This window comes from Ascidiella aspersa, chromosome 3 (assembly GCF_963924565.1).
Source record: "Ascidiella aspersa chromosome 3, kaAscAspe10.2, whole genome shotgun sequence".
NCBI classification, from domain to species: domain Eukaryota; kingdom Metazoa; phylum Chordata; class Ascidiacea; order Phlebobranchia; family Ascidiidae; genus Ascidiella; species Ascidiella aspersa.
In genome coordinates this window covers 5,705,366-5,728,915 of record NC_139449.1, presented here as the reverse complement: position 1 = coordinate 5,728,915, position 23,550 = coordinate 5,705,366, and the positions used below count along the sequence as shown (strand labels likewise).

The following is a 23,550-nucleotide window of genomic DNA, read 5'->3' as shown; positions in this document are numbered from 1 at the left end:
ATAGTATGTTTTACATTGATATGGCAGTGTTTTGGCCACCAAGGCGCCGGGTTATATTTCGCCCTAAAATCAAATATCCTGAATCACAATTTTTTCGTAGTGGGCCTTTAATACCTTTGAAAAGAGTACTTTGACCGCGGCAAAAAAAGTTTGCCGACCACTGCTTTAAATGGTAAAATGGTAAGACAAAGCAAAGTACAATTGATTTCTTAGCACTTTTGGCATGCCTTTAAACTTTTTGGCCTGCGAATTTTCAAGGAACACTTAAGATTTGTCATGACCCAATGGGTTACCAATCATTTTTTTAATGGGTAGGTTAAAGTCTGGCGATAGTGGGCCGGATGAAACATTCGTGTCAAACTTGATTACCCTGATCGTTCAACGAAGGAAGTATGAATAAATGTTAAACAAAAACTGTGGTTAGCTTTACACCAGTGGTTCTCAACGGCCGGTCCGCGTCAACTTTTCTGCCGGTCCGCCAAATATATTACAATTTTATATCTCAGTTGCAAAATCCAAGATGTTGAAGGCTTATCCATCAAATTTAGAATTCGCCTGTTCCGTAATTTGCAGCATTGTGACGTAACATAGAGTCAATGGTCTACTTTTTACTTTATTGTACGTCACAATGCTGCAAGCGTTGTGCCTAACTGCTTAAAAGTAGGTTACAGCTCGATAAAGTCTTGAACTTTAGGGACTATAGCTGTATATGTCAAAAATGTTAATAGAACTACGTATAACACGTTTCGGTATGATATCAAGAAGACAGCAGCAAATATCTCATTAAATTGAAGTTTCCATTGTTTGGTTTTAATTTCATATTTTTGTCGTAATTACATTTTGGGTTGATTTTGAAGGCCAACCGGTCCGCAAAATTTGTTTTTAAATTTTACCAGTCCGTAAGCTAAAATGGTTGAGAACCACTGCTTTATACACAATTGTTGTTCAGTTTAAATTTTTTTTTTTTAATTTTTATTTAAATTTAGTTTGGAATTGCGACAATATTTCAACAGTATTTAATGTTCTTCGGAGTAATATAAGCGGGTAGAATTATCTCCGTGGGACGCATGCCATTATCAATATAACTTATTCAGCATGTCTGTTTTATCGTTAGGGATTCCCTGCGAAGGCACAGAGATATTTTTGATAAAATTTATTACTCGCCCTTAGCGTATCGTTTTTTTTTTCGCAATAAAAAATGTTTTACAATAGTGCACCAATGGTCAAAATCAGACCAAAACCCAGATGGGGATAAGCTGCTTTGTTAGTGAACTGCTAGGTAATTTCGACAAAAAAACATGTGTTGTGTTTTCTTGCAATAAGCTACTTGTACTAGTATGGATCTAATTGTTCATATTGCCAATATTTGTACGGTGCAACAATAATAAAAAAATACCACTTGATTTTTAGGCTACTCTGTTTACCTATACATCTATTGGTAGGTGAAACTTTAGTAGGCTGCTATATTGTTTAAATATCTTGGTTTGATTGATAAAATTTATGTATTTTATTAGTTGTTCTGGTATAAACTGAACTAGACCTACACGTTTTCTAAACCGTTAGTCTATGTTAGGGCAACTTTGTAAGTGTTTATTAACCAAAGTTGCGTGTTGGCACCTTCTGTTTATATTAAGTAGCCATACTTAGCCAAGAATTGCCCCGAAATTAATTAAATACCTTTGAATGACACGGGCAAAGCTACTTGACTTACAAGATGTTATTTTAAAAAGTTCCCTTTTTTTAGGCTGCTAGTTTTAATAGTTCAAAATAAATTATGTTGATTATGAAATGACTGATATTTGACTATATCAAGTATAATGATTTAAAATTGTTTTGGTTATTATTGCCAACAACTGAACTTGAAATTATTTTTTGTTTAAAAGACTTAACTTAGACAGTAATTTTAAATAATGCACAACCAGCACTAACTGTGGTGAATGTTTTTAGGAACAAGCAACAATACAACAACAGTTAATTATGACGTTTTCCAGAAGTCAAACCTTGATTACATTGATGCATAAGTATAATTAGTTGGTTCCAGTCTGTTAGCAAGATTTTTGCTGCTGTTTTACAATTTACGGTATTACTAAACGGTATTTAGATTGCAGATGTGCATTAATTCACGAATTATTAGTAGGTTTAGTAACTTTTTATGTGCCTATAGCTTGTAACCTATGAAAAGTTGGTTCTCAAACTGCAATATTAAAATAACCATATGCCTACTTGTATTTTAATTAGGGAACCAGACAAACACATAAGACATGAAAGCATGCAGTTCGTAAGAAACAACTGATAATTTTGTGTAGCCTATTTACCTCGTCTTCCTGTGTACGGTATTAAGTCCGTTTAGTTGTCAACTAACTATTTGTATTGGGCTATATTGGTATGTAAATGATATTAAGGCAACTTTGTTTCAAAAAAATGTGTCGCGAATGTTTACAATTTTTTTAGTTCGCTGTACGCTGAAAAAGTTAAAGAACCACTGCTTATAAATCTAAGTTGGATTAGAGAAGTTTGGGGTTTATTTGCTTTTGTTTGTTTGGAATAATCTACATTACAATGGATGAAACCTTGTCTAAAATTCTCAGCGAAGACATGACAACAATGGCTGCGCTGCAAAAAGATCTTGACCGTACATTGGGTAAGCTGTAGCTTTTAAGGTTAAAACTAAAAAAAACATGCAAATGAAAAATATAACGAAATAGCTGGTCTTTAAATTTTGTTGACGGACGTGAAAACATTTTATGCTGTATAAATTTTTTTTAACTGATATGCACAGTGTTGCTCAAATTCACCTAAAAAGCCGTGTTGCAACATTTCGTTTCTATGACATTCCAAAAAGGGTGACAACTTTGGGTGTTAGAAGTAGGGATGTCCAATACTTAACATTTTATTCAGATGCCAGATATTTTAAACACCAGTATCGCGATTCGACCAATTTTCAAGGAGGTCATTATTATGATCGAACAAGCAAATTACACAAAATTGAAATGGTGAAAAACATTTTTTCCAGTTAGTCCACCAAGTAACTTACTTTGGCGTTGAGCAATTGGGTTAACTCCAGATGCTAAGGGGGTGCGGTGGGGTACATATGACCCCGGGCGCCAAGGTACAGGGGCGCCGAAATGAGGCTTACAAATGCCAAAATAAGGCTGCTGCTTCTTTAAATACAATGTTCTATTAAAATTTGAATTGTTTTTCCGTACAAAGTAAAGTATACTATGTTAATGTAATAGAAAATGTGATTAAACATGGAGGAGGGGGCGCCAATTTTATAATTTGTCCCCGGGCGCAAAATAGACTGGCTACGCCTCTGGTTAAGCCATACGGTTTTTCGATAAATTTACCTTCAAAAGCAATTTGTTTTCGAATATATTAGCATGTTGTTCGGTAAACCATGGTAACGCTCGCCTTCGTTAGTTATTGAAAACAGCTAAGAGGGTCACATGCTAAAGCTAAGTCAAGCCCTGAGTTAATGCAACTCTTTAGTTGATGCTCATATCTGCTTCGTTCGACTGATCACCAAATTCGACGGCCAAGTTTTGGATTTGGATAAAGAATCGTCGCTGATTGCCTGCACAAAATGTCTCTCCTCGACTGAAACTGCCGACCTCAACGATTTGGAAGTACCTCTGAACGAATAAAGCATTTTTTTGAAACCTTCCGAATACCATTTATACGCTGTGTTTGTCAATTGCACGAAACTGTACAGAAAAAAGAACAATAAACAACCAAAAATATGCTCAAAATTCACCAAACGTTTAGGAAAAAAACTATCCAGAACGAACAGGTTGGAACACGCCTTTATGGAATGCAAGGTGTTGATACATAAATATCACAATGGTTTTTGCGATTTTTTATAGTACTAACTTTAAACTGTATAGTTACGTCAAAGGAAAATAAAAAAATTACAAAATGCTATGGACTAGCGGTTTTATGTGTGGAACACTACGGCTTACTTGTATGCATTTACCGTAAATGCAAATAATGCCGAAAAGTATTATTGAAACTGTTTTCTGAAAACAAAGTAAAATTTATTTTCCACAGTTCCCAGCTCAGTATAGACAATATTTTTGAAAGAAATTCTACCTCCAATTTAAGTAGTTTTTTAAAAAACAGAACAGCATCAAAAACGCACCAATAAGTATTACGAGGACAACATCCTACAGATTGATGAGCAAACGCCAAAAATTTACGCATCTTAGCGTTTTTGAGGTGAGCCTACACACCCGCGAAAATAACGTTATTTGGGCAGGCTATTTCAGACAGAAAAAAAAACAAGGGCTGGAAAGTTTTCGAAAACAACGCCCATAAAAGTGCAAAGGCACGCGATATATGAACAAGCAAAGCAACGGGAGCCACAATAAGAAATGCATATGTCGAGAAAAAGAAAGTGTGTATACGCGTCGCGCCTACAAGGCAGAGGCGTAGCCAGAGTATTTTGCGCCCGGGGGCAAACTATAAAATTTGCGACCCCTCTCCATGTTTAACCGCATTTTCTATTACATTAACACAATATATCTTACTTAAAAGGAAAAACAATTCAAATTTTAATAGAAAATTATATTTAAAGAAGCAGTTTCATTTTGGCGCCCCTGTACCTTGGCGCCCGGGACATATGTAGCCCACCCCCACTGTAGCTACGCCTCTGCTACAAGACTTAGGTAACTACGTCACTATGACGTCAGGACAGCGTGAGCGAATCAGAGCTGCGCGATGACGAGGTGCGAGTGCGCCGACTAGTGGTCGAGTTTTCGCCGAGGTCGGCGAAAAGCTGATCTCTGGCGACCTCGTGCGACGACGGTCGGTTGCACGGGTCACGTGACAGCATGGATTGCGCAAGACAAGCCTAAAACAAAACAAGGGGAAAAAAATAAAAATATTTAATTTTAGTTTTTAATAATTTTGTTTGTTTTAGTAATTTTCGTTTGTATTTAAATTACTTCCATAGTCAAGGTTACAAATAAAATAAAAGAGGCAGAATGTAATGTAGTTGTAGGGAGAAACGGACATCCTTAATCCTTCATATGACTCATCGAGCACTTTGTACAGATTTAAATCAATGTGGAATTTTGTCGGAGAAGCACGTAAAGCATATACATACAGTGGCATGTTCATTCACTCACAAGATGTTAGATAAGATGGTGCTTTGCGCTTTACAAACCACATAAAACGGGCCTTGCTTCAACGTTTTTCAATTTCCGTGTCTAGTTTAATTTTGTTGAATTGACCTTAAGTGACATATATAGGAAAAAAATTGAAACAATGGTTTAGAATCCGTCCGAAATCCTACCTTATAGAGTTTACTAAAGCGCTGGTTTAGAATCCGACCACATTTTTGTCCGGGGTTTCCATTGCTAGCATTATTCGGGTTAGGGCGCAAGTTAGCGTTTTGTTTCAGGTGGTCAAGTATTATTAGATGTATTTTTCCATATTTATTTATTCCTTGCGTTTTTTTATTTTGACAACTTGTTACGTTATTGCTAAAAATGTGGTAGAATTTTAGACCAGATATACTGGTAAAATCCTTAAATCAAATAAGGATTAACATAAATAAAGGGCGATTTACCTCTTGTGGGAAATCGTGGACGAAGGAGTCGGCAAACTTGAGGTTTCTGGCGTCGGTCAGGTGTCGAATCCTCTCCATTTGCGTCCCAAATGGGTTGACGAGCTCGAAGAGGATCAAGCCAAGCGCGTATACGTCAACTTTGGAGCAGTAGCTACGGCTGGTCATCTGCCAATCACAGTGGTTGGTTAACAAAGGGTTTTTTGGCCGTTGGTAGATTAGGTATGTCCGACAACATCGGGTTGGGACTGGAGATAGACCTATATATCGGTTTAGCGATAATATCGGCCGATATTTGGCTTCTAGCGATATATCGTTATCGCTAAATGTTGTCCGATATTTTAGTACGAAAATATTATACATTTTTTCCTGTACAACAAACAACTTAACCATTTTTTAATCAAAAAAATTGGGTTATAGTTAAACTGCAAAATAATAGTTTCATAATTAACACAGGAATATAAACTAAATGTATTAGGATGTTATTTTTAATTAATCGAGTTTAAAGCATTTTGTTGCCTAATAACCTGTGAAAAATTATCTTTGAACGTTTTAATTACATGAATGAAAGACACACACACATATGTGTTTAATAACAACTGTGATCTAGCCCCTCGGAAGCTGCTTTATTTTAATTACATCTGTTTGGTTTGAGCATTGTAATAACGTCATTTGATATCGGATCGGTCGCGATATTACGATATTATTAGTCCAAAATATCGGGTATCGGATTAAAATATCCATTATCGGGCATCCCTAGAGTACCGATACTTCCTGACATCAAGTATCGTCCCCGATCCAAAAATATCGGACATCCCTAGAGTACCGATACTTCCACCTGACATCAGGTATCGTCCCCGATCCAAAAATATCGGACATCCCCGGTTGGTTAATAAACCTTCACAAAAATGTAGTAGAAAACCAACCTGCTCTGGCGCCATATACATCCGCGTGCCGACCTGCTGCGTGTGTCGGTGTTCCTCCGCGAAAACCTCGGGCAATTCGGTCTCGTCCACGGCGCCGTCGCCCACTTGAGTGACCAGTCCGAAGTCGCCCACCTTGACCGTTCCGTCCAGCGAAAAGAAAACGTTGGACGGTTTGAGGTCGCGGTGGATGAGACTCTGGTCGTGCACGTACGTCACGGCGCTGACCACCTTAAATAAAGTGATTTTTTTACAATAAAAAAAAAAAAAAAAAAAAAAAAATAAGTGGACAATATATTCTTATTTATTATTGGGTGGAAAGTGAAATTTTCTTACTGTAAAAAAATGGTTAATTTATTATTATTTATTGTGGGGTGGAAAATGACTTTTTTACTGTAAAAAATAAAAAGTGGATAATTTGATAATATTCATTGTGAGGTGCGGTGTGGCACGTACGTCACGGGACTAAAAACTAAACTATGAAGCTGTATCCATTCACGGTTTGACTGTATTTTGGAAATGGCCAAATGACATTAACCAACAAGGCGGGCGTTAAAACGATAGAAAAATGTCTAACAAAAAGTGCTTTATTCGGTTTGCTTGCTTCTTATTTGTTTTGGGTGCTTGCATAAAAAGTGTGTTTAAAATCAGATAAATGATTTCCAATTGTAACAGTTCAACGCAGCGTTTCTCAACCGTTTTTGCAGCGACCCTAAAACAAAAGGGTAAGTTCATCAGCGCAGCTTTGGCCACCCAGTTAAATTCACTGACATTTTTGTGAGCGAACAAAACAATAGAAATTACCATTATTCAGCGTTATTGATATGAGCCATGTCTTCTTATTGCTTGCATTATTTTAAAAATTGGAGAAATCCACCTCAGAACAAATCTGAATGTATCTAATCATATAAAACTACTGCAGTCGGCTACGGCTGCCCAACCAAATCAAACGTCAACTAAATTTCCGGTCGAGAATCATAGGTTGAGAAACCCTGGTTAAACGTTTATTTTTAGATGCTCGTAAGTAACTGGATTTGAGTGAGCATTAACAAAGCTAATTAAAAACAAATCGACTTGGGAGTTAGGACTTGCAGTTATTTCGCGATAGACTGAATTTGATATCTAAGGTCATTTTAACAGCGACCTCAGCATACAACACTGCACTATTGCCAAGCAATAATCACCTGCTGGAAAATGTCGATGCACACGACACGGTCCCTGCCATTCGAATTGGCGACCAGCCACTCGCGAAGGCTGTCTTTGTGACAGAGCTGCATCTGTATGTAGAGGTACATGGTGCGCTCGGGCCTATTGCGCTCTGAGGGATTCGCTTTTTCCCCTTCTACTGGCTGGCCACCGCAGACCACCTCCCGCAAACTCGTGTTCCTCGAATACCCTGGAACAAAATTGGAGTTGTTTTAGGTGCGAAACAGCTTTTCCAACTATCCCTTGACGAATAATACAACATCTCAGGGTTAACATGCCGTAGTCGCTATTAACTATTTTTTTAGTTCCGCTAAATCTGAGGAGATATTGCATTTTATAACCCTTTTTAGGATCTATAAATTGGTCAACTGCAATTAAAAATCGATTTAACAGCACTAGAATAATCGTAACTTTGAAACTAATGGAAGGTTAAATACTTTTCAGTTAGTAAATATCGAATCCCATTTAATTATCAAAATTTCCGTCATAAAATTTCCCCTTTGAGAATAATTACACTATAGTTTAAAAGCACTGCCGTGCTATATAAAAAGCTTTTTACAACGGGAAACTCTGTAGGCCCTTTTTTCCAAAACGGTTAACATAAAATTGCCTAAAGTCATAAATTTATCGTAAAAGGTTCACACAAACCCTAGTAAAAAGAAGCATACTTTTTGTTACCCAGGCAAAATGTTGGTAATTACCAATTAAGTTGTTCAAAGGTTTTTAAATTCAGTTCGATTAATAGTAAAAAAGCAAATTTATGCGCCATTCGTCCATATTGAGTAGAAATAGCGACTTCAAGGCCAATCGATGAGCTTAAGTTACGACCGTAAAAAAACTTACGATTTCCTGAAAATGATCGCTTGCGCAATTTGATTTCGGTGTCAGAAGCCGGATCGGATTCAGCTTTTCCATCTGTCGATTGCGTTTGCTTTAAAACAAAAATAAAATTGTTTTTTCCTTAGTTATTCAGCTTTTCCATCTGTCGATTGCGTTTGCTTTAAAACAAAAATAAAATTGTTTTTTCCTTAGTTATTGCATAGATTGTAAGTATACAATACATAGTTAGAAATTAGACTAACTAACTTTGGTCAAGAAATGTTAAAACTTTCCAGTGATACATCATGCATGTATAAATTGTAAATGATATACAAAAACACTTCGATAAAATGCTAAACAATATACCCTTGTGATGCGCAATTGTGTCCAGATTTAGGTTGATTTATTTATTTTTTTAATGTACATCAAACACTATTTTACGAAATGTGCCATACGGCGACTATTACAAAATATGGCATGTATAGTTCTGGTAAAATACAATTTACTGGCATGCAATTTTCCCATGTTTGACCAATTCCGGGGTAAATATACCAATTCTTTGGTGAATTTATTAATTTTGGGGTAAACATATTGATACTCGGGTAAATATTTTAATTTTGGGGTAAACATATTAATTTTCGGGTATTATATTAATTCTCGCATAAATATATTAATTATGGGGTAAATATATTAATTCTCGGGTTAATATGATAATTCTTGGGTAAATATATCAATTATTTGGTGAATGGATCAATTGATTACTGGGAGAATATATCAATTCTCGATGAACCCATTCATACTGCAAACCCAGCGATCACCGAGAATAAGTCCTGGTTTAAAGGTAGAAAGGCCCACCTCGCTTTGTGCGCTGTTGTCCAGCTGCTGTCTGCTGCTGTATCCGTCGTCTCCGAACACAACACTGACCGAATCCTGCTTACCGCCGTATCTTCCAAACGGCAGGGCGCCGGTTGGCTCTTTCGCCGCCGTCGAACTGTTGTTCCAGTTGGATGAAAGGCTGGCCGACTGGAAAAACTTGCCGCCCTGGAAAAATCGGCCCCGTGATGTGGTCTGAAGGCCTCCGAAACCTTCAGTGCTGTCTTCTTTCCATGAGCCAAGCGTATCTCCCGCGTCCAATTTTGGCGAAAAGGCGAACGCCGCCGTTTCGTCTATTGCTGCGCCCAGGCAGCGGTCAAATGTCACGTGACTGTCGCCGCTCGAGCATGACGCTCTTTCGGATGACGTGTCCTTAGGGTGGGTGACGTCATTGTGGTGGGCGTCGCTTGCGTCCGAGGCGCGAGTCTCTGTGTAAATGGCGGCCCGGAATTCGCTGCCGTTGGCTTGGTGCTGGTGGTGGGTTGTGTGGGAGTGGGACCAAGCGCTGAAAAGAGAGAGTTTATTATGGTTAAGGCAGATGTAAGTAAACTTGGTCAATAAAGGGTCTGATGACTGTATGGCCTGTCGATCGCGAGACGGATATATAATTTTGTGTTGTACTTTTTACCTTAGTTATTTTGGTAAACGAAGGAAATGTTTCTTTTATCGTTTTTAATAGACAAGGATGTGACCACTTATATCATTTTAATAAATGGTGTGGGTCGAATATAAACAAAGAAACTGAAAACAATTTAACAAAACAACGGTGGTGGATGATATGGTCGTTCAGTTTAGTTTTCAAGCTCAAAACCATTTCAACAGTTTTCAAATTTTATTAAGGCAATACGGAAAAGGCCGGGAAATTTTAGTCGGGCCGCAGTTTGTTCACCCCTGGATTAAGGCACTGGACTTTTTTCATCCGGTGGACCAAATTAAGATTGTATCGGGAACTTTTGCGTCAAGTCATTAAGAAAAAATCTCAAATCCTTAAAATTGACAAGCTTTTTTATCTTAGTAATTAACCAATTGAGTAACTAACTTTGCTCAACAATGCTTTAAAAAAATTTTGCGCGCGTGTAAAAAAAATGCAACATCTACGATCTGTGGAGAGTATTCCAGGTGGAGAGGATTTTGCGGAAAATCACATTGATTTACAGAAACTAGGCAGATATATTGAAAGCGAGCTAAATTTGAATAGAAGATGTTTTTCGCTTTATAAAGAGGGGCTGTCAAAGTGGACAGAAAATTAGCTAAATATAGTTCGTTTGATAAGATACCTTGAAAAGTATAGATAGGTGACGTCTAAAAAAGGTATGCTTTCATTTTTATTAATTACGATCAGTAAGGTATGTAACATGTAAAAATAAGTGAATAAAAATGCCCGTCCATCTATAATATTACAAATTAGCTGGAGCAAATACGCAAAACAGGCGTTCATGGCAGCACAGATTTCGCCAGTCGACGTTTGCGGACAAAGCTGCTGCAATTTGTTATAACGGCGAATAGTGAGGATACGCATGAAACCAGAGACGCTGAACTGCATAGCGAACATCCTGAATTAACAAATCCTGAGTCGGCTGATTTGATTTTTCCATTTATTCTGGCCGCAAGTAAAGGGAAGTGAGATGCTTGGGAGAAAAAAAAGCAATTCATCGCCCAACAAAGCTGGCACCCACTTCATCAAATTCTAACGATTTCACGGTACAACAAACAGCATAATGGTTGGAGGTTGTAGTAAGACGTAATAAGAATATCAAAGCCCATACAGAAGTAGGTATCATTTTGAACGTTTCGAATATCTCTTTCATTTTCAACATCAGTTATTCAAACGTTCAAAATACCTACTTCTGTAAATATGCTGTTGCTACCAGGCATAGTATATTTAAAACAGCTTTTTGAAAACTGAGTCATTGAGCATTAAGAAGCGAAAAATCTTAATCTTTAAAAAATGTTAAATCACTTAAAATATACTAAAGGCCCATAAACCACCGAAAAAAAAAACTGGTAACCAAGCTCAAATAAAAAATATATATATATATATAAAAAATCAAAAAATCAAATCTTTAAAACTAAAATAACTTAAGAGCATAATGGTTGGAGGTTGTTGTAAGACGTAATAAGAATATCAAAGCCCACGGAACTAGGCATCATTTTAAACGTTTTAAATAACTCTTTCGGAAATAAAGGAATAAAGAGTTATGTGAAACGTTCAAAGTGATACTTACTTCTGTATGGCCACTAATAGTCCTAATTAAGTAACTCAAAATATATACCTGAGGTCCTTTAAAAGTGTTTCGTCTCTCTGTCTCTGCCAGCCCTGGGGTGGGTGTTCGCTCCAAGCGTTGAAGTACCGAACGATCGAAGGGTGTTCCAGCTTGGCGAGGGCACGAACTTCGCGCAGAACTTTCTCGCGCGCGTTCACGCTGAAATTGAAGGCACCGAGGTCAAGTTAAGGTCAGGGCGTCTTTTGAAACTGAGGTTACGCACTAGAAATCAATCGATTTATTGTACGCGAAATACATTGTTAATAATTTCTGTGGGGAAAAAGAGGTAGACCCGTCGCCGTCGCCCAGTTCAGCAGAATGGAACAATTTATATTTTGTTTTGATTTTATGATTTAAAAGAAAAATAACGATTTTCCGAGTATTATCGCATTTTTTTGGCAGCAAAACGAAGACTTTATTGCACTTTACATTATTTTAATCGCCTTCAGAAAATTTCTGAGGTTGAGATATACGATCTCCAATCAGCATAAAAAAAATGTGGTGTTCACATCGGTATAGCGTACAATGAAAAGTTTGACAGCAGCTCTTGAATAGGGTTTTAGATGTTGGCTGTCGCAATAAGGGATGTCCGATAATATCAAAGCCGATACCGGTATCGGTGCAAATACGATCCTAAGTTAATATAGGAAGTTCATTCATATGTTGCGACCAACGCATCGATTCCTATCATTTTTTTGAAAATTAATTAAGGAATAGTCGGTTAACAACTTAAAAGAATTAATTGAACTTATTAAGGTTAAAGCAAACTTTAGCTCAATAAGCTCAACAAAATCGCAAGATACTTTTTACCCCGGGGGATGGTGTTTTTATTTTATGTTTTGCGATTTTTGGCAAGAAAGAACTCCTGATTTATATTCTTTGGTCCGACTGCGGTTCATTTAAAATATTACTAGGCATGAGCGTAGTTAGGACAGGAACTTACTTGTTTGGGAGCAATATCCTTTTCACTGCATACTGACAATCATCCATCTTGTTTCTTGCCTTGAACACAACGCCAAAACCGCCCTAAGAATAAAGATACATGTGTTTGCTAACTAAACATTACACATATGTTGACAAAAAAACATTTTTTTTATATCACGCATTAAGACAACATAAGTAGTCCAAACCATTTTTTTTTTCATTTAAGCGGAAGAGAATTATCAGGTATATAACAGCTTAACCCTGGATGAAATAGTTTGCCTAGTGTTTTATTAAAACTACATATTTAAAGGAACACACATACATACAGCTGGTATTTTTAAGCGATTTGAGGCGTACATAATCCATGGTAAAAATAAATCACGATTTTAATATGATTAAAGGTTGGTAAAAATAAATCACGATTTTTTAAAGGTTTTTAGGCTTTAATCTTTCAATATGTAAAAACTTACAAAAACGTTACCGGAAAAAGGCATCCTACTGCTTTATGATTTATTAAACTAATCTTGAGTAAATTGATCTACAATTCTACACGGATAAGAGCGTGGTTGGTTCAGTTAAATTGCCATACTTGGTTTCAACAGCTCTTAGTTACCGCTGTTTGAAAATTGTGTTCAGGTCATTTGTTACCGCTTAGGTATATTATAGTCACGTACTTCCTATAGTGGCTTTTTACTGGCGCTTTCTTTTACAATGGTTAAAAAAACGAACCTTTGGCTCAAAATTGAAATACTTTTAATGCATTAAAAAATATATCTAAGCAATCTTTTTCCCAGCGGTAGCCACTGGTTTTCGATTACATGTCAATTCTGTACTACTAGCGTATCACCTACATGTAGGTTTTGTCCAGATAAAATTACAAAGCATTAGGCTTTGTCCGAAAACAAACAGCGTTCGAAAAAAATTAACAAACCATTTAATTTCTAGAATGCCATTGTGTCTTCTATTTATCGAGTCCCGAATTCTCTATATTGGCGCTAAATTGCGAAATTTTACAATCCTAATCTGCCACGAATACCTTCGGCAAATAGACCTTACCTTGCCAAGGCATTCCAGGGGTTCAAAGTCTTGTGTGAATCTCGACTCGAACACGCTTCCAGGCACGTCGTTTATTGAGTAGTTTGGGGGCAAATCGGTTTCTGGTAACGCTACCGCTTCTTGCATTCTGTCTCTGCCAGTCAGTCGTCCCTAAAAAGTGGCGAAGTTGCTAAATTTTTTAAAGAGGCGATGGCAATTCTAATTATATTGGTCACCGGTGCTGTAAACCTGTAGCTTTAAAAAACTTCAAGCAAAGTCGTTTACAAATCAACTTTGGGCCAAATTTCGGTTTAACCATAAGCTTAGTTACATCAGATGAACAAACTTTTTTTCAAGGCGGGGATGCCACAATTCTATGAAAAACAAATTCAGTGACTTTCAAATGCTTGAAAAGAAAATTCATAGCTTAAAAAAAACTTTTTTTAACTGTATATCGTTGTTGCGTCACCGTTACGTCACGTTCGCAACATGTAATTAACTTGCATGTGGTTATACTAATCAAATTAATATCATGCCTGCTCAGCTGAGTAGAAGCTAAATCTGGCAATTCGGTCGGGAATACCAGCCAGGTTACGAGCTGAACGCCAGACGAAAAGGCAGACGCTAACTAAAGGTCTCGAATACGGCTGCCTAAGTGTTACGTGTTTTTCAACACTTAAACACCCAAATTAATTAATTGCCATAAGCCAAATCTTAGAGTTCATTAAGTGATTTTACGATGTGATAAATAGGGTTTTAGATTACGCGTTTCAGCTTTCGTTTGCCAAATATGTTCTTCTGTTACACTAAGCAGCGGCGACGCTTTGTGATTTGTGTGAGTTTACTTTGGACATGTTAAGTTATCGGTTGTAAGTTTTCATTTATTATCAATTGTCAGTTAATGTTTGTCATTTGTAATATGTTAGAATAATGGGAAATGTAAGACCATGGTGTTTTGTGTGCATCGATCGATTCGTTTGGCAATAATTATAAATACTAACTTTAATGCATTTAATATATCTTATCAACTGGAATCGAGTGGTGTGTGTTTTGTTACAAGCTTCAAACAAGATTAATTTAGGAAAACAACACGAACTCACGGCGGTCGTTGTCCTCAAATAAATAGGCAGAATTAGCTAGTTAAGCTTTCTATTAGAATTAAATAATTTAGGACATAAGGCCGCTACAGTCGTTGTAGGTAGAACCAGTCAATTCAAAATATGCACTTGCTGAAGATAAGGCTCATAAGAGGAATACATGCATTAATCACAGACTCACAAGATAACACCTCAAAGTAGAACTTAAACCTTTCTAGTCTAACATTTTTTAACGCTATACAGAGTTCATCTTTTACCAGTGTGGTATAGGTGTCAATGTAGGCAAACCAAATTCAGGTTTCTAGACAATCTATAGGGCACGGTTAATTTTAATGCAAAAAATAGTTTTATGGACTACATATTTTATGGCCGGTGTATTGAACTCGTTAAGGGACTAATTCGAAAACACGAAACTCACCTTGACTTGTATGATTTTAGCGATCAAGCACTGCACAAAGATGGATACAGAAACGGTGAGGATAAGTAACTCCTTCCAGTAATGCATAACAGAAGAGTACACGACTTCAATATCGTATTGGCTGCAAAAAAATATTGCTAACATAGCAATTTTATTGTGTAACAAAATTACTAAATTTTTCTGTTCTCAGTTGGCAATTCATATGGGCCTACTTGGGTTGAAATTACCACAATATTTTCAATGAAAAATTTTCTGCTATCAATTAAATTACTTGACATCTTCGAAAACAGCGGAGATCTGCTTAAATGTTAAACAATGAACTTCAATAACTAAAAACGTAACAGATTTGAAAATACATGTAAACAATCGACTAATGTAGTCTTTATTATCGTGGAGGAATTTATTAACAACACAATTTAGCCTTAACAAGTGGATTAATATTTTAATTCTAATACCCAACTTGACACATAAAAATATACTACTGCATAATACTAACAAGGTGAGCTCATACTGCTACTGTAAAAAAAGTTGTAAAAAATGTTAACCCCCCCAGTTGATTTTGTTCTTATGCCATATAGTAGTTAGACACCTAAATCAGTCAAACAACACAAGCAAAATGCATATGTTTAGTTAAGACTATGAACAGCATACATATGTCTTAATTTATTTTTTTATCGTATGTTACATTTGCATTTTACTTTTTCACCTCCGATAGTTACCTTTTTATTATGACCTGAAATTACTGTTAGCTTTTTTGAACTTCTTTAAATTGCACCTTCTTTTAATAAACATCGCAGCGGTATTATATACGTGTTAAAATCGATCATGCATAATGACCAAAACCCATCAAAAAAGATAGGAAAAGTTTGCAGGATGAAAAATTCCACGCATAGTAATATAAAAAAAAGAAAGTTAGCCAAACCCATGTTTAAAGATGGAACACCTAGTCCTAAAGGATGGAAAATTCCACGCCTGGAATTCCCATCCTTGTGGTTGCTCATTGCCATGATAGGATGGGATTTTTAGTTCTCGCGTGAGTCACCCCAAAGATCAACTATTTTCACCCTTAGGCCTGGATTTCAAATTACAGCATACGTACTTGTACGACTCATTTTCGAACGAGTCGATCGTTGCCCTGCCTTGCTTCTTCGATCCTTGTAGCCTTGCCCTTGAAAGGTAAGAAACGTCTCCTTGCAGGTAATAACCGCCGCCTAAAATTAGATTTCATGTTTAAAAAATATAAGACACAAATATCAATTCTCAGATTAGTGTCATTTATCTGCGTCACCAACATATGCAAATCTGAACCTTTTTTAAAACATGTGGAGTGACATAGTCGTGAATTGACTGTTAATGATTGATATATCAAATGTCATATTGAATTGATATTCTTTATTTTATTTTTAGTTCGGCCTGAAAGGTATTAGGTATCACTATTAAAATGAAACAACAAAATCTGGACATTTCTGAAAACATTTGGAAACACTGGTTCATCATTTGTATTGTGGTGTGGGTGACATTACTGTTTTACCATGGTTTGCAATGACTGGTGTCCCATATGTTTGACCCGAGTGTAATGTAGGCCTTTAAATACAAACTGTAATTCCTAATGCCAAGCAAATTGTGAAATGACAGTTCATGATTGACATAACCAATGCCATAATACACTGACATACTTTATATCCTTTTTAGTTTGGCCTGAAAGGTATTAGGTTATCATTATTAAAATGAAACAACAAAATCTGGACATTTTTGAAAACATATGGAGACTGGAGAGACATAGTTTATCATGTATTTTGGATAGAGTTGGGTGACATTGATGTTTTACCAAGCTTTGCAGTGACTGATGTCCCACATATTTGACCGAGCAGAATGTAGGAATTTAATTAAATGATTTTTAATTCCTAATGCCAAGCAAATTGTGAATTGACATTTCATCATTGACATAACCAATGTCATATTAAATTGACTTTTAGTTAGGTATCACTACATAAATGAAAAAAAGAAGAAGTATTTAATACCCACTAGTCAACTGGTTTGATTAAAATAATAGAAAAAAGCAACTACTCAATTCGATAGATCTAATGATCAGCTTGATTTACAAATGGTTTTATGCAGGGCATTTTCGGGCAAGTACGGGTACCTGATTCTAACTCATCATAAATAGTCAAGCGATTTCGGCAGCTACCATGAATGGGCGGTTTTCCTTTGACGACGAGTTCGTTGGACGCGCCGTCGTCGCTCTTATCACTTTGGCCCACCGTGGCTTGGGTCAGGCGGTCTGTGTTGGCCAGGTAAGGTTGATAGGAAAACCTCGGAGACTTGTTCCTGAAAGTTGGAAGACATTGAGTTGGGCTCGTTGGATAAACGCTGTTAGCTGACTTTATTGAAAAGTCTAATTGCTTTTTTTTCAATTTTGTAAGTAATAACTACAACATAAGTAAAAATGTTAATATCATAGCCCTTTAAAATTGAAAAATCATCAATTGCTTTTTTTTTAATTTTGTATAAGTGATAACAATAGTAAAAATGTTAATATCATGGCCCTTTAAAATGAAAAATCATCATCATATTTTCAACAAAGCTGTTTTGAATTAAATAAAAAAACAGTGTCTAAAACTAGTCATTTTAAAAGCATACAAGTTTAAAGTCATGTGACTTTCCTTAGATACTTAACAAAGTTATTTATACTAACGTAAAAATGCAATACAAAAGTTCCACACATCTTTAGTAATTTTGTGGTCATAAAAGTCGGTTCAACTAGAACCCTTATAGCAAAGACGAGTATCAAATTTGCCCCCAGGCCCAACATATAAAATGGTTCTCATATATGACGTAACAATGAAGTAACTAAGAGATTAAAAGTATCAATTAGCGAAGTATAATGTCACCGACACTAGACGACAAAGAATCAATAGGCTAGTTAGGCTAGCTTTGAATTAGCAGTTAATCTGGCTAAAAAGTTTAAAACAATGTTGCATTATAGGAAAAATTGTCCACTCTGCTCACTTTGAATTCGTCCCTTGTGTATTGTAGTGGGCAGCAATTGCTATTGCCTTTTGAACTGATGGCGCTGCTTGGATGTACACGTCACTTTTGAAAGTACCTAAATAAATGAACTTACATTTATGCTCTCGCACATTTTCGTTCAATGTGAGAATGTTAATCATTATTGTACTTGTACCTGACATCTAGATCATGCTGTTTTAAATGAAGGTCTAAATAATTGTAAATGTTTTTTATACACAAAGTAAGGATGTCTGACACTTGACATTCAATTGCGATATTGATACCCGATATTTTGTACAAAAAGGTATTGCAGTCCGATACCAAATGACGTCATTACTAAGCTCAAAAAAGCACAATATATATTTTAAATGAAACGTTCAAAGGTATTGTTTCCTTACTATTACAACCAAACTTGTTTTAGTGTCTAGGTGTTTAGTTACCCTAAGTTTTTAATCTATACTATTTTCGAAAAATCAGCGTTTCAAGATAAAATTTCTGGTTTTAAATACAAATTATAGTGAATATTTCAATATATATATGTATTTGTTATCGGATTGTGACCGATACCACCCTAGCATCAGTCGACTAACGATCCCATAACTTGGCATAGGGTATCGGCTCTAATCTAATGTTATCTGTCATCCCTACAAAATGTTAGTAAAGGTAATAAACAAAGTAAAAGATGTATGTTCAGCTTTTAAAACTAGGGTTGTCCAACAGATTTCGTCACAGAACTGTGGCCTTCAATGCATTTCAAAAAAATTGTGAGAACCTTTAGAATATTTATGTACATACCCATATAAATGGTGTCCTTTGTGGCAAGTTCTTTCCCAGGCGAATCCTTTTCAAGAGCAGGAACTCTGGCAGGATCGAACAAATTGAGCTTGTATACTTGTTCATTGTACAACAGCCAGGCTGCTGATATTGGTGTTTTAAACTGAACAAACACAACAGGGAAAAGGACATTTTTTAAATAAACATTTAAAAAAATGATCATTTATGAGATTTGTAATGTTCATCTCACTATTATTTTTCTTTCAGAGTGTTCGATACAGGCAAGATAATGTCTAACTTTCAACTTAGTTCTTGCATTTCATTAACAAAAAATATTTTTGTCTAAATATATGAAAACATTCAAACTTGGGTAAAAAAAATAATGTAAATAGGAAACAAAAAAGTTTTTTGTTAACAGAATACACACCTGATACTTCCATAGAATTTTGTGTTTGTTTTTTGGTCCAACCATGCAAACAGTGCCGTCTGGTACTATCACTTTTATTAAGTCGATTTGGTGGATTCCAAACATTTCCGAATCTTCAGTGAAGCATTTGTCCCCTGAGTTCTACAGAGAGTTTTAACGGTCAGATCAAATAAAAGTTGTATTTATCACATATAAAAACTCAAAATTGCCACAGGTCAACAAAAGGTGCTACAAGAGTTATTTAGAAGAATGGCTCAATAGTGAAGTATAATAAAACAAAAAATAAAATAAAAATCAGTGTTAATTTTTGCACACAAATGTTTTGTTACTTGGACTGTAAAATGATAAGCATTTTTCCCAATTCTACAGAGAGTAGTTTTGTCATCATCTATTTAAATGTTGGCTTTGTCACATTATATATAACTTAAAACTGCTACAGTTCAAGAAAGGTGCTAAAGGGTTATATATTCAAAATTAATGATGAGGTTAAGCATAATAAGACACAGATCTAAACTCATTGTTAATCTTTACAAATCAATTGCATAGTTTTATTCCTTTGGCTGTAATTAGATATTTAAGACTAACGCTTGGTTCTTTATCCGATGCATCTTCTGTTTCACCGGAGCTTTCAATAAGATTAACCGATCTCCCCTTGGCAAAGTCCAGGTTTATTTCACCAACACTGAAGTTCCAACTGTACACAATAAATATTGCCAATTATGAGCATTACACTGGTGCTAAGAAATATTATATATATCTTAAATTACCAATAGGCACTGCCTTTTAATATCACGTATGGTTAACATTAATATTAGTTATCACAAAATGCTTTCTATGCAACTTTTACTGGAAAGTTACTTAGATTAACAGTTACTCGACTAGAACGCATTTTGATGTCAGCGCTTTATGACCTATTTAATTATGTATGCATTCTATTACTTGTGGTCAAATGGTCAAAGGTCACTGAGCACATAGTGCCTTGACATTGCAGTTGTCCTTACAGCAGTTGGTATTACTATGTTTCCGCAGTAGGAGTTCATATTGTGAGTTACTTGTAAGTGTTTGGGGATGATGTTTAACTTACACTGATGCTGTTTCAATAACATTGTTTTGTATTCTATTTGAATAAGATATGAATCCACTTGTGTAAGCCTTTGTGTTATTAATAAATTCCTTTACACTGATAAAGACGTCAGTATCTGGTCAGATCCATTTGTTTTATTACTTATAATGACAAGCACTCTGATTAATATTTAATTATTTATTAAAAAATATTTGATCACTGCATGTCCACGACTTTTATTCACCACTACCAAGCATCTAAAAATAGTTAATTGTGTGGGTTGCTTCAGCTGAAATGGTGACTATTTATAAACCCACATTATAACCTAACTCTCTGCACTGACTGGTGCACATTTTGTCACAAATGATCAAAAACCCAATTAAGACGATTAAAAAAACACACAAAAATATTTACTTCTCATTGCCATTACGGTTTTCAATTGATCTGATTGTTTGCTGTCTACGCTTGATTATTACAACACCTTCTGATTCTTTTACTTCGGTATTCTTGTCGCACCCACTGGCATTGCAGGTGTACAGAACCCTACATAAAAATTAATGAACACAAAAATGTTTCACTATTTTTTTATGTTAATAAAATATATATTTTAAATAAAAGAGCATGTTTGATACTGTTTATTTGTAATTCCAATACGTGCTTTACTGTAACCAATGCAAATTCAAGTTTCGTTTTCTTTGATAAACTTTTTTTATTTCGCATTTTAGTCACATTAATGACTGGTCATCGGTCAACACTGCAGCCTTTGGTTTAACTTTAAATACAAAAATAATAAAAAAAATACCTTCCATTGTATGAATCGATTCCGCTGGTAGAAGTCTCTCTACCTCCCACAAGCACTGTGTCTTCAGCCAAGCGAAATGATGAGCTCAGCAATTGATCAATATCAAAAGGTACCGCCTGTATTTAACACAAAACATTTGTACGTCTAAACATAAATATATATTAAAGAGGATATATATTATTATAAAACACATAAAAAATGCATTCCCAGACTTTAAATTCAAAACATTATATTTAACGCAATTATTATCTTAAAGATAAATGGCTAATTAGGCTAAATATTATCTACTGAAGGTTATAAAGCTGTCATCCCTTTGGGTCTACAAGGGCATTTTTCTGGTCTGCAAAAAATCCTACAAATTCATTCAATAATAAACTTTGTCAGATTGAGCATGTCCCTTTCATTATGTTGTATTGACAGTAGATTAAATGACAAATAGACTACATTAGATAGCTGGCATGAATAGTGATTTAAAAGTTAGGTAAGTTTGATCATTTAAATTAAATTGAGAGTGTCCTTCAGTTATCTAGGAAAGCAACAAAAAGTGCTGGCAAATAAGTTTGATAAACGCATGTAATGATTTATTACTAATATGGCAAATTTGCCTGATGGTAAAACTACATAATTCTAAACAGCACAAGGCTCAAAAACAATTTTTTTTTACTTTTTCACTTTTTGGATGATTTAAAAGAATACATTATACATTTTTCTCTTTATATTCTAAGAATATCCTGTAGTTGAAAGTAAGGCATAAATTAGGTAAAAACAGAATTTATACCTCCACGGCCTCGCCATCAAATCGGTAAAGTTCCCCGCTTAGAGAAGGAATGAGGCGAATTGACTTTCCATCCTAAAACACACAAAAACTCATTTCACAAACTGAAAAGCAATACCAAACAATATTGAGAACTTCTGAACATTAAATCCTTTTGAGTCTATTTTATTGTTAATTCATAACTAACTAAGGGGACCATTATTTACTTTTCAGTTTATTTTAGACAAAAAAGAGTAATTCAATGTTAGAATATATAATTTAAAGCAAATGCAGAAAAAGTAAATAAAAGCAAATATAAAAGTAGGAAAATCTTAAGATATGGCTAAAACTTTTAGGTTTTACCAGAAAAAAAAAATATATAGAAAAAAAAAAAAAAAAAAAAAAAAAAAAAAAATAGCATACATAATAATAATACAAACTCAAAAAATCACCTCTTTATAAATCAACTTTGATATAGAGGAGGAGATGAGCGGTCCAGATCCCAAGTCTAAAGTCCAACGCAGATCTCCGCTGATTCCGTCCAATGCTGCAAGTCTTCCGTCTACTCCGCTCACTATAATTAAGGGCCTGAAAATGTTTGGCATTTGTTTTAATTTTACTTCGAACCTATTTCTATACATTTACTTAAATTAAAATATATAATAATTTTAAATTTTGTCCTAAAAATAAATTTGTGTTTAACAAGTTAAATCAAGCATTTGTAAAAAAGTTGTGCCTTATTTGACTTAGTTAATTGGCATTTCCAAGTTGATTGGGCAAATAAGCCATTTACAGGGTTTCCATAAAGTCTCTTTACAATTTAAAAAAATTATTGAAAAATGAAATGATGAGATATAGCAATGAGGTTTGTTTTATGTTAATCAGTATTTCATAAAGTTTTTATTGACACAAAATTTTATTGTTTCAAACAAAATTTCTAAATTAACCGTTTAGATGTGCTTCGTGCAACTAATGGTGCCCATATAAAAGTGTATTAAATAAAGTAATGATATTTTTTAAGTGTATTTAAGGTCAACATAAAAACAAACCTCATTGCAATATCTCATCATTTCACTTCTTAATATTTTTTTAAATTGTAAAGAGACTTTATGGACACCCTGTATTATTCTATTTATGGTACTCCCAACAGTACAACAAAGAGTTGCTTAAAGAGGATTACAAAAGGAGCAAACAGCACAATTTTAAATTCCACTCAGACTTATTTAGCATTAGAAATGCCACCCCAGGTTGGAAACTGACCTAACCAGATACTTGTAAAACCCAAACAATGTGTGAAACACAACCTACACCCAAATTTAATACTCATTTTAGTGGATAAAGAAGACTCAAACAACCCAATAAATATTCTTTAGACAGTTAAAAAGAATGGAAATATTTAATTACTAATGTAACGGTGTTTTTTTGGGGGGGGATATAAAAAAAGAAGTTTAAGGCCACAAAGTTCCCCACCTGTTAGGGTTGTGATGTTGCTTGTTATTGGTATTCTCTCCAAAACAGATTATGATTGACAGCAAAATCATGAGTTGTGCACATATCAGTTTGTGTATAACAGCCTTAAACATTTCACACTTCCAT

At 35.2% G+C, this 23,550-nt stretch overlaps 1 protein-coding gene across 1 annotated transcript; it reads right to left on the bottom strand.

Moving 5' to 3' along the window:
* Positions 1 to 3,658: 3,658 nt before the first annotated feature.
* LOC146158216 (eukaryotic translation initiation factor 2-alpha kinase 3-like) lies at positions 3,659 to 23,550 on the bottom strand. The gene is given in 22 exon segments (XM_083385701.1): positions 3,659 to 4,849; positions 5,570 to 5,734; positions 6,493 to 6,720; positions 7,674 to 7,885; positions 8,539 to 8,626; positions 9,370 to 9,892; positions 11,661 to 11,810; positions 12,595 to 12,677; positions 13,632 to 13,741; positions 14,701 to 14,723; positions 15,091 to 15,246; positions 16,225 to 16,336; positions 17,269 to 17,453; positions 18,135 to 18,231; positions 18,930 to 19,071; positions 19,336 to 19,476; positions 19,921 to 20,029; positions 20,813 to 20,941; positions 21,201 to 21,316; positions 21,979 to 22,050; positions 22,407 to 22,542; positions 23,425 to 23,550. Coding segments are annotated over 22 exon segments (3,255 nt in total). The 5' UTR covers positions 23,538 to 23,550; the 3' UTR covers positions 3,659 to 4,684.